The sequence below is a fragment of the Sinohyriopsis cumingii genome, chromosome 2 (assembly GCF_028554795.1).
Source record: "Sinohyriopsis cumingii isolate HCF-2022 chromosome 2, ASM2855479v2, whole genome shotgun sequence".
In the NCBI taxonomy this organism is placed as follows: Eukaryota; Metazoa; Mollusca; class Bivalvia; order Unionida; family Unionidae; genus Sinohyriopsis; species Sinohyriopsis cumingii.
In genome coordinates, this window is record NC_142962.1 from 35866266 (window position 1) to 35879090 (window position 12825).

Below are 12825 nucleotides of genomic sequence, written 5' to 3' on the forward strand. Positions count from 1 at the left end.
AAAGACAGATCCAGGAATCTGCTCATGATTGCACAGATATACTCCCTTTGCAATGCCAAGTTGGTGAATGAATGAATATATATATATATATATATATATATATATATATATATATATATATATATATATATATATATATATATATATATATATATATTACAGCTGGGGATAAATAGGTTCTAGGCTATGAACCAGGAACTATTTCCCAGACACAGGATTGAGCTGGGGATACAATTGCTTTTTTAAGTGTAATAACCTTTATGAATGAATGATCCTTAGGTCAATATAATAACATTTTTAATGGTCTTGGCTAACTTTTTATTGATATGTGTACTTTTACATTTTTTCCTAATGCTCAGTTGAAAAAAAAATGCACATCACATCCTTTTCCGGGTTACATTTTTTTACCCCCAGATTTGTCATACATTATCACTCACTTCTAAAGATTCTATTTATGGTTGTGCTTTTTACTAACTTCATCAAATATGTAAGGTTTCTGTGGTGGCGGTGCATCTCGCAAGACCTTGTCAAACCTTTTCACTTGTCACTGCACAATGTTTTATATCAATAATGTTGTAAAAATTAAAGCTGCTGTTTGTTATAATTATTCATTATTCACTGCAGTTGTGAATTCGAAGCCTTCCTTTCCCTTCTACAGCTTTAATGTGTGTAATTTGCATTCACAAGCTGATGTATCAACTGCCAAGGTGAGCTGTATTTTGCTCACTTGGGCCTCTTACTTAAGGTGACATTGATATTTCAGATCATTAAATAAAGGGTTTGTGTCTTGGCTGTATATCAAGGCTGGACATTTTGTGATAAAGATACCAGATTTTGTGGATGATTTCAAGTGGAATTCATTTTTATACCATAATTGTGGAAACCTCTGTTTTACTACAGCACTTTCCAAGTGTTAATAATCTTTAATGTTTTCTTAGACTTTGCTGAGGTATGGTGCCAACCCTGACCTCAGAGATGAAGATGGGAAGACACCTCTAGACAAGGCCAGGGAGAGGGGAGATGAAGGGCATAGAGAGGTCATTCAGATTCTTCAATCACCAGGTTAGTAAGTTATTAGTCAGAATTTTCCAAACTTAAATGTCTACATTTATGATAATTTTCTATTAATTGTTTGTAGTCCATGTTTTACAGATATAAAAAAAATAATACTGTATTAAAGTTAGCTACAGTAAATCTTGAATGCCAGAATAATTGGTTCATCTTTGATAATGAAACATATCTGTTTAGAAATTGAAAAGGGATGTTGAGATATACAACAAAATGACACTTTGTCACTCTGACCCAGTTACAGAGACTTAGTGTCAAAAAATGTGACATTGTTTGAGGTACATATCCCATGATTCCTGTACATTTTAGAAGTGATCCATGAACAATAATTTATGATGACATTTTTCCAAAAATGTTTGTACTTTTTTGTGGATTTGGATCATTATTTTATACATATCAGTGAGTTTTAAAAAGAAGTTTCTAACTTTGTTTAGCCCCATATTGTGAATAGCATATTAGAAGAGTAACACGAACAGAGACTTTAAAAAAAAAATAACATAGGCAATATCCAAGGAAACATCATAGTTGAGGACTTGGCAGAGAAGAAGTAGGAGGCAGGAAGAGATAAGTTTCCATTTTTGGTGTTTTCCCATATCTAATTATAGATTTTCCTCAGATTATTGAAGCAAAATTGATCACTATTAATTCAGGGATATGGAAAAAAACCTGTTTAAGTTATTTTCTGCTTTTCTTTGAAGATTGCTCAAAAAGTGTCAAGTAAGGGTCTATGTGGTCAACAGGTAAGCAGTGTTGGTTTAGGAGTGGAAGTTTATGGATTTGATCCCTGCCAAGGTCACTGGTTTGATACTCTGGAGCAAGGTACTTGAGCTTGTTCCATCCAGGGTTGAAATGGGAGTTTGTCTTTAATGAACTGGCATAACATCCATGGGGTGCATGGCTATTCACAGTAAAGTGGGTTATTGCAAACAGATACCAACAAGGATACAATAAATTCATGTTTATTATGAAGTGAATGCACATACTCAAGAAGCTTTGTGTGTACTTACTTGCTTATTACCATGTAAACAACAAAGACCTTGATCTGCTGTTGCATAATGTACTAACTGATCATGGTCACTATTGTTTGTTCTGTTAATTAATACTTAAAAAACTACACCCAGATATGCAGAGATGCTCCCAGGGCATGCAATCACATGATTCACGCAAATGTTTTACCAATTTGTGCACTTGGAAAGCAGTAATGCATGAAATCTCCTGCAAATTAATTTCGGGTCACACATATGAAAATGTACTCTGTGCAGTATACAATTTTATTCAGCCATTCACCCCTTAAAGTACTTGTAGAAGCGATAAAAATATTGTAGCGCTTGTCATGATGTGTATTTTTTTGTAACTGTTGACACGTCTGGTTTCTTTGGCTTGACATTAATGGATGCTAAACTAAATTTGATTATCACATTGGGCCCCATAACAAGCATTGTGTCAAAGTTTGAACCTTGCTTACATTACAAATGATCTTTTATAATACAGGCTATTTAGAAGACCCACAATGGCAGATTCCCATTGTTGTTCATCTGTTGATGACAATTTAGTTTGGCAAATACTGGCTGATCATAGTGAAGTAGGCAACTTATTTTTAAAGTCAGGAGTGTATTAGATTATAGGAGCTTGGAAAGCGTTAATGGAGATACCAGTGAGTGATTTGGAACACACAAAAAAGACATTTAATTAAAATTGAATATACATGCTGGATAAACCAAAAGAGTCAGCTTGCTGATGAATTCCTCATTTTGGTGGCATTTTGAAGATAGAAAAGGCAGACAAACAAGCCAGATTAAAATACAGGCAATTTAAACATAGAGTGCACTTTGTTAATGAACAGATCAATGCATATAAAACTAGAGGCAATATCTTTTCAAGTTTTTTATTTCAATAGGGGTCTTACAGAGTGGATAATGAAGAAAGAGATGGATATTGAAGTGTTAAGTAAATATTGAAATATAGCTATTTCTTTTTGCCCCTCATTTTTGTTCTACTTCCCCCTTATTTATGTGACAAGGTGGGGAAATCCCCCCTTATGATATTATCCTGTAGGCATCTCTGGATATACTGATGCATTATGCAACGGCAGATTGAGGTCTATACAGTTTGCAGTTGGACTTGACTTATTAGCAGGTATATATGGTGCATTTGTTACAATGATAATTTATGGATACAACAATGTGATCCGAGGCATCTCAAGAGTTTTCCTCTGAGCATGTTTCACTGTACTTGGTTACTTTGCGTTGTGGAAACATAATGAGCTACTAGAAGGGTTGTAACAACTTGGGCTGATCCATGTACATGTACTACTATTTTTACATATGAACAGGTGAATGGATGGTGCCTGTTAATCACAATGGTGGCACAGTGTTGGAGCAACAGGAAAAAGAAAAAGAGGTATTAGAGGAGGAAAAGGTGGACCCCAATGAGCCCAGAGTTGATCAGGAAATCTCAGCTAAATATTTGCGACAGCTTTTACCAGTCTTCACCCAAGTGTTCCAGCGTTCCATGCTGCAGTCTACACGGTGAGATAAATACACTTGTTTTGTTACTTATCCATCGTTTGACTAAAAAGATGATATAGTGACATGAGAGAATTGAGGTCAGTCAAAATGGATCAGCTAACTGCTGAGTTAATATGACCTTCATCCAGCTACAGAGGGAGTGGAATTAATAAGACTTGATTGTACAAGATGCTTTACTTGAAACAGTGAAAATCAAAGTGTACACCACTATGTCTCATAAAAGTTTGTGGGTATTATGAGTCTGTGGTCTTAAAATAAGTAATTGAAAAGAGTGAGAAACAACAAATAATTTATTTCCCTTGAATACAAATTGAAAATGTAAAACAAAGGAACTTCTCATGTTGCAAATTAAATCTCAAATAGTCCTAGAATTACAGAAACAAGTTCTGAATAAGCTTTAGTGAATATCCTAATTAAATCCAACGCTAAAAGTATTGATGTACCTGTGATGTCTCATATAATGCTGCTGTGCCAACAGTCTTTTATTAGATCACAATAACACAATCCAAGAATTAAATCATTTTTTGAAATTTCAGTATAAATTCAAGATTTTGTTTCCAAAATTGTTATTTTTGATGAGCACTTTGTATTTCCAGAGAAGAATCACTTGAATTAAATATTTTGAAGAAATAAATTCCAGCCCAAATGAATTACTGGACACAGCATATACAGTTGATTCTGCCAAGATCTTTAAGCACAAATGAATCAAGGTCCATAGGGTACCTTCAAAACGTTGAAAAGCCTTGAAAAATGAATTGTTCCTTCATGGCTTTGAAAAGACGTTGAAAATTCAAAATATTGCTTGGGTACTTGAAAAGCCTTGATTTTCTTGAAACCAAAAGGAATTAATAAATACTTTTGTTTCACAGAATTAAATAAAAAGAAAAGGAAAAAAACACCCAATAAAAAACAATCTCTCACTAAGTTTGTGCCTTAACTGAAAATTTCACAACTGGCCACTGTGCAGTCGTACATTTTGAACTTCTGATTGTACAAAGCCTGGATGTAGCAGTGGTTTAAATTTGAATCATTTGCTTTGACATGGCTGGCTGCCGATTCCAACTTCATTGACTAGATGAAGCAAAATATAAAGTTTGGAGTATGAGCTCTTTCTTGGGGAGCGTTGCAAAATGCAAATTATGCCAGAAGGATATTGCTTGGGTGCAGTGGGAGGGAGTGCTGCACGTTCACATGCAGCTGGAAAAAATCCCCAGGCTCTTGTAATGATGCTTAATACAGGCAAAACAAGAAGCCTTCAGCATGAAATCGTTTTGACAAAAGTGGTATGTCTGTGAACACAGAGATTCAAAGTTTTAAAATTGAAACTGTATATAGTCTTAATTATGAAATTAGTTCAGTCTTGTTCTATTTTGTGATTGAGTGGAAATAGGACAGACGATAGTCCGACATGTAAGACCTCGACTCTGATATTAATGTTTTGGGTGTCAGGGTCTTACTGCCCAACTAATGGCACTGTGTAGCATGTTTTGATGTCAACTAGCATCTGAAATAACGATGCTTTTCTACAAAGTAAAGTCATAATGTTCTAGTCAGACTTTACGTTTCTGATGTCTTTTATCTAATAAATTCAAATTCTCACAAAAGAAATGGACCTGTTTTCAAGTTTCATTGGCCTACATTTCAGTTGGCTGGAAAGCGATGAAAGCCGGGAATGCCGAAATCAAGTTAAGTTGAAACATTAAATAAAAATATATTATGCTTGTTGGAACTGTAAGCAATGTTTCATTTCATTCATGAAACATATCCCCACATGAACCTACTTGAACATAATTTGGCATACCTCGACTACTGTCACATTTCAACAAATTCAAATGTATGTCAATGGAAGATGCAAATGCGTCCATTTGCTAGTGTCAGATTTTGATTCCATGGGATAAAATTAGCACAGTGAGTATATTAATTATATATCGATTTGTGGAAGAGTGTTGATGTGGGCTGCCAAGTGTGTGAGGTATTCCTGAAATTTTGACTACTCATTCCAGTGTCAACCAATATTGGAACACGCTTTACAAGCACGTTATTTGTTTGCACTAAAACAACAATAACATGTGCTATGTCTTACATTGTAGGACTAGGACAGATGATAATTGCAATGAACATGATAAATCTAAAAATATAGAATACAGCTAAGCTGAGAGAAGTATCAATATATCTAATATGAAATAGTTTAAACTATCCATATGCTGTTTTTAAATAAGCAACAATATAAAAAAATATTTCCTTTTTTTTGTTTCTGGGGATGAATGAAGAAGAAAGGAAGGTAATGAAAAAGACATTGAGACAATGACAGCTGCTGTTTATGATTACGCATTGAAAGCAAAGATCCATATGAAAATTTCCTTTATCACGACATCAAAATAATTTGAGGAATAGTGAAAAGAACAAAATCGCTGAACTTGGAGCACTTGAAAAACAGCTTGATGACAAGCTGCAGGCACTGAAAAATTCATTCTAAAATATTCTGGACTTTGTAAATAGTATAGTGTAGACAGTGTAAGGGGCTGTCCATTTAGTATGTACGCATGGGGGGGGAAGGCAGTTAACCCAGATGCATATGCTTGCATATGGGCATGTTGGTCTACTTATAATGTATATACGCATTCGAAATGTGTGTGTGTGTGTGAAGCCTCAATAATAATTTGTCGAATACATAACCTTTTCAACTGGGTTCAGTCAGCATTCAAACTTTATTGGACGCTAGACAAACTTTTTAAAGTTCTGCAGCTTATTTCTTTGATGCAGCCAGACATTCAATGTTGGACTATCTGTTTTATTAAACACATTAATATTATTAATCCTTGATCATTTCTGCATGGATAAATATAGGCCGTTCTATAGAATTCTGGAGGTGAGGGTGTGTCAAGCGTACATACGCAGGTGTGTGTGTGTGAAAAAGTATGCATGTATACAGGGAGGGGGAGCGGGATCAGGTTTTGCCTGACTTTTGCATACGTACTAAATGGATGGCCCCTAAAATGAACTTTGTTAAGTGGCTACATTATTCTAATCCCCCATATTATTGGGATATTATTAATATTATTGGGAAAGATATCAATGATCATACTATTGACTTCATGTTTTATTTTATTTTTTATATATAATAAATTTGCAAGAAATGTTCCACGTATGGAGTAGTAGTAAGTACTAATTTGTGTTTGCATACAGTTTCATTTATGTATCCTTTAAAATTAATGTAATAATGCACCTTGAAAAACACAAATTTAAACCTTGGAAAACCTTGAAAAAACCTTGAATATTTTTTAATGAAATATGCTACTAACCCTGAATGAATAATTTTTCCAGTAACAGGATTGTATAGTCTTCTACTTGACCTTATGTCACAATTAGCATTTTCAATCAAGAAAACCCTAACACCTTATGGAAAATAATCCTCCAGAAACTTGTTAATGTTCACAAAATAAAATCTTAGTTGTAATTAGAAAGTCCCCTCACCAAATTCATAATCAAACATATGACAATCATTACATAGTCTAGCTTTAAAAAAAAATATGTTCTTGACTCTGCTTAACATAATGATCCTCACTGTGAGAAAAAAGTTGTTTACCAAAACTGTCACTGATTTTGGATAAGGTCAGCCACTAAATGCAATGTTTCATTACCCACAGCATGTATTGAAATATAAAAAGAACTTTAAAAAATTTAACAAACTATACAAATTAAATATACATAACAGGGGAGTTCACCCATCTAGTATATGTTTTTCATACTGTCTTTTGCTTAATATCTCTTGAGCCCTTAGTATTATTTTGTATCATTACTGGATATTTTGTCCTGTAACAAATGGACTCGGTCTGATCAAAGTTATCCCATCATTATGGTCTTGCCTACAAAGAATAGGCAAAACCTAGGAATCATTTCACAGACAGAGTTTTTGCTATCACAGACATAAAAGTTAGGGTTTTGCAATTAGCTCATTTTCTACTTGGCACAATCCAGCAATTAACAGTACTTTCTTTACATCTAGTTCAGTTTATCTGCACTGTTGTATGTATAATCATGCAGCTAAATGGGTGTATTTTTCTTGGTGGGACATGATGCCATATGTTTTGCAGCATGATGCCCCAGTGCTAGACATCACATAAACTGCCACACAGCAGACATTATAGTGACATGACTCAGATTGTTAAAGCTACTTTAAAAATTAAAAATTCATCCAATCCAATCCATATTTGTCTTGGAGTGTACTACCTAAAATAGCCATAGAAAGTCACAGTGACTTATTTTTCAGCAATTTTTTGGCAGTTACAATATGTTTTTAACATTTAGCTATGTTCATTGGATACTTTCGTGTGTGCAGTCATGACATTTTAATAGTTGTATGTATATTAGGAATATTAATGACAACATTGACCTGCTATTAAGGTGACAGTGAGTTTCTTTCTTTGCTCAAAAGACTCTGCAAGGTTTTAGCTCACCTGGCCATAAGGCCACATGAACTTGTGGCATTGTCTTACATCTGTGCCACATTGATCTTAGTAATCAGTGTGTCCATCTGGACAGTTGCTTGTTATCACACTGGAGTTCATGTGTTTGATTTGTTTAACATTGTTACAACTCAGGCAGACATTTCTGATCCAGTTTTGATCACATTCAAAATATATGCTGTAACAGTAAGATCTTCGATGAGTTTGATAATGAATGAGATCCATGCATATTATGTGATCTTACATCAGATTAGCTCAGCATATTACCCCTCGGGAAGCCAAGTTTTTGGTCTGATTTTGATCAAACTTGATGTATGGGCTTATAGCTTCAAGATCTTTGATGGATTCCATTATGAGTTTATATCATCAAGATCTTGGGTGGATTCCATGAAAATTAATGAGGTGATCTTTTGTCTACTTCTCTGTTCTTGTGACCAGTCTGGAGGCCATATTTCTGATCTGATTTGGATCAGACTTGGATAATATGCTTATATCATCAAGCTCTTTTACATTTTCAGTAATGAGCAAGATCCATATGCATGAATGAGTTGATCTTGAATCTGATTTAATGAGCTAATCACCCCTTTAGAAACTATAATGCTGATCTAATTTGAATCAAAAATTGGAATAAGGGATTATACCATCAAGATCTTGGACAAAGTTGAAAGTGAACAGGCATAGTAATGAGGTGATCATGCATCTGATTGGCTGAGCTTGTCACTCTTGAGGTTTTATTTTTTTATATGATATTTGTAAAATTTAAAATACAGTCTATACAAATGACACCTTGCATCTGATCGCTGACCATGTTACCTCTCAAGATCTAGAGAATATAGTTTTCATCCAGTTTCTATAAAATTTGGTAATTGGATTTATATCATCAGGACTATATATGACTTTAATTATGAGCAAGTGACTGTGCATATTAATTATGCCATTATCTTTAGGATAGATTTGTATCAGGATATTGTAAAATAAGTAAAATCAGCATGATATGAAATTGGAAGAGTTTATTCTTTTAATACTACATAAACATGCAAGGTGAAATGGTCAAATGTAAAGTTATATTGGACAGGTGAGCCTCTTGTTGGATGGTGGAACAGGCATAAACATAACAGACTATGTAATTCTTGTCACAGATTGTGCCCATATGTTTGTGAGAGTCATGTCTAGTGCTCTCACTGTTTGTAGATGCTCCTCTTGCAGGGGATAGATATTCCATAAGCACTCAGTGACAGGAGTAATTATATCATGCTTTAAAATTTCCAGATTTATCATGAGCTGGTGTAATATTTAGGCAATATTATACAGATAATGTGAGCTTAGTGAAATGTAGTTGTCCTTTTGGTTCATGTTTAGACTCTTGCTGAAACCTAGTTCTTTTGACCTTTTTTGAATCTCTGGGGGTTTTGTGATATAGAAATCCTTATATGTAAATTGTACCAAATATGGTCTGATAAAAGAATTGCCTCATTTTGTGTAAACAGAAATTGTTATGTCATGTCTTTAGTTGAGTGTAGTCTACTCTAGCAAGGTTGCAAACTTTGTGTTTAGTTTTCTAGTTTTTTTTTTGTTGTTGTTGCCATTTTTGCTACAGATAAATATTGTAATTTCAGAAGTTTGAAGACTTTGCAACAGATTTGAATGATTTTCCATATATTTTTTTCTTCATGGCATCCACAGAAAGTCTAGTTTATCACTGATCAAGAAGATGATTCATTACATAACACCACCCTTACTGGAGGATGTTTGTAATGTGGGAACATCCAGTACCAATTTTGCTTCAGCTTTAACAGAAGTCCTTGCTGTAGTTTTGGATACTGAGGTATGTAGCTATCCATTTGGATTTTACTTCTCTCATGATGACTGTTGGTAAATATCAAACCTATAATTTGGGTTTCCATACTCTTCTTGTTTGCCACTAGTTATCAGTGTATATTTTAAATTCTAAAACCCTTTTCGTCTCCCTTTACAACACAGAGAAAAACCGGTACTTGTCTCTCACAAGAGATGCTTATTGTGGAGGCACATGTCAACAGCAGTAGCAGTGTACAGCCAGTTGTTGAGTACAGTACTTGCTGTTGTATTCAATAAACAAAGTGTGATTGGTACACACAAGCCAAAATTGTTTCTTTTTTCATGGTAGAATTGAAATAATAATGTGAAAAAGATATCAGTAAGAAAAGATAATTACCTGTTTTCACAGTTGCAATCTCTTATGTAATCCCATTGTGTTAATGCACTTGGTGATTAAATAAAATACATTATTGTAAAAAAATAATTCTCTTTTGAAATAGTTGTCTCTTCTCAAGGTCATTATTTTTAATCAACAGCTGACAGTTTCATTTAATGAAAAGTGTGAATTGTCATAAAACTGCACCTAATTGCCAAGTCTGCCGTACATAAGAGCACAATATGTGACACCTTTGCATATTTTTTATTGTGTAAAGAATGTTAATTTTCATGTTCAAAAATGATGTAATGAAAAAAAAGAAAGAGGAATTATATATATTATATATATATATATATAAACTTTCTGATAATAAGATAAATGTTTTTCAGGTAGGCTGTTATAATATATATGTAAATCATGAAATTTTATCACCCAGGCTTGTAATTCATTCATCAAAACTGTGATCCAAAGATTGATCCCAGATTTTGGCACATGCCAAAATCATTGCCAAATAAGAGTCAGTGTTTTTCTCTATGCTGTCTGGTTACCAGTACTTTAATAATATTCATCAAAAGTATGTGATGTAGGCTGTTAAAGCATAAGTATAACTGACATGAAATAAGTAAAGTGTCAACTTAAATCACTGTTAGCCTTTTCTTGTCTCCTCAGGATGATGATGAAGGTCATCTGATAGTACTGCAGATTCTTCAGGACTTGATGAAGGAAGGAGGAGATCTTTTCATTGACCACTTTGCTAGGCTTGGACTTTTTGGCAAAGTCCATGTTTTGGCGGGTGCATTAGACTCGGAGGAAGGGGCAGTGGCCAAAGAGGAAAAGGTCATTTTAGTACTTATTTTCTCAATTGATTATTTTCATTAAAAGGGGCATTAAAAGAGTCTCCATATGAAGATAGTATTCCAGAAATAATTAAGTCAGCATTGTGTAGTTCAGAAATATGCAGGATAGAAAGGTGATAAGATAGATCATTACATTATGAAAAGACAGAAAAAAATAAAAAAAGAATCCCATTATGAAAAGAAAGGAAAAGAGAATAATTATTACAAGTGGTCAAAAAATAATTCTGAAGAAATTCGTATGTTATTTTTAATATTCTTAACTTGACTGCTAAATTATAAAAATTATGATAACTTTTAATGGTACTCAGCTCAGTTACAAATACAGGACTCTTGATGTGTCATGCATGACATGGAAAGGTTTTTTGAGCAAATTATATTGTTCAAAGGGAAGGTTGCATTTAAACACAAGTATCTTTTGAGTGATCACTGATGTCTTACCTCTGTTGATTATTAAGTGATTGAAGTAATTTATTTTTCAGACCATGTAAATTTGTGCTGGAAAATGCTTTGCACTGTATCTTGCTTGTATTTAATCATAGGAAAGTTTTTTGAATGGTTTTGATAGGTTAAATTAAGTTCATATGTAACAGATTGTGGCTTGAATAGCATAGTGTTGTAATAACACATTTGCTTTGCACCTCCACTGTTGGAAGTTGATCTGGTTTCCTGTATGTGCAAAGGTGGTTTCCTCAAGGTGTTTTAGTTTTCTTTATCTCTGAGAGCACTTCAGATGGAAACACTTGCACAATAACAGTACCAGTAAGTTATCCATGAAGATTTTTAGATAAATAATATTTAAAACCTCCCAATAATGGTATACCTGCAGGAGGAAGTAGAATCTACCATGGAGGATGCAACAGAGATTGTTCAAGGGAAACCTTATCACTGGAAAGAATGGTGTTCAGTGCGTGGTAGAGACTGTTTGTATCTATGGAGTGATGCTGCTGCTCTAGAACTATCAAATGGGAGCAATGGATGGTTTAGATTTATACTAGACAGCAAACTAGCCACTATGTATTCTAGTGGAAGCCCAGAGGGGGGCTCAGACAGTTCAGAAAACAGGGGTGAATTTTTGGAGAAACTTCAAAGAGCTAAGAGCCAGATAAAACAGGGCACCCCTAGTCAACCAATGTTGTCCCATCCAAGCTCCACTAGGCTTGTGGTGGGAAACTGGTCCATGATGTGTAAAAAGGATGGAGAGGTTCAGATTCATAACTCAGATGGACAACATGTAAGTATGTCTGTAGGTAAAATTCTGTCATAAGTACCAATTCTTTCTAATGCCCATTTTGCCTTTACAGCAGCATTGTGCTGTATGTCGTTGATTCCCAACCTGTGGGCTGTTGCCTTCAATGCCACAGGGTTAATCTGGGGAGCCTAAAAGTACAGCAGTTAAGATCTGGGGCTCTGGAAACTTTTTTTTTATGTTAAGAAGGGGTCCTTGTACTTGAAAAAGTTGGGAATCACTGCTGTATGTCATTTTAATACGGAAATTACTGTTACTTTGTTTTGCATCATTTGTCTTAAAATGCTGCTTAGATTTGAATTGATCAGTGCTTAAAGAAATTTTTCACTTAAAAATATGTGTAGATGACATTTTTATCATCTGTTGGTTATACCATCAGATCATCGTACTCATTTGATATCAGTTCTATATGCAGCTGTCACCATCGAATACATTATTTGGTCACATTGACACTAGGAAATAAACTCTGCTACTTTTTGAATCCTGC

At 34.3% G+C, this 12825-nt stretch overlaps 1 protein-coding gene across 5 annotated transcripts in view; it reads left to right on the forward strand.

The window, feature by feature from the left end:
* The window catches only part of LOC149804628 (E3 ubiquitin-protein ligase HECTD1-like), a 212023-nt gene that overhangs the window by 77436 nt on the left and 121762 nt on the right, over positions 1 to 12825 (forward strand). For all 5 annotated transcript variants that reach the window (XM_089942605.1, XM_089942598.1, XM_089942612.1 and 2 more), the window contains exons 9-13: positions 939 to 1062; positions 3401 to 3596; positions 9746 to 9887; positions 10905 to 11072; positions 11919 to 12323. In XM_089942605.1, the coding sequence (XP_089798731.1) occupies positions 939 to 1062; positions 3401 to 3596; positions 9746 to 9887; positions 10905 to 11072; positions 11919 to 12323 (1035 nt within the window). The remainder of the gene's footprint in view (positions 1 to 938; positions 1063 to 3400; positions 3597 to 9745; positions 9888 to 10904; positions 11073 to 11918; positions 12324 to 12825) is intronic.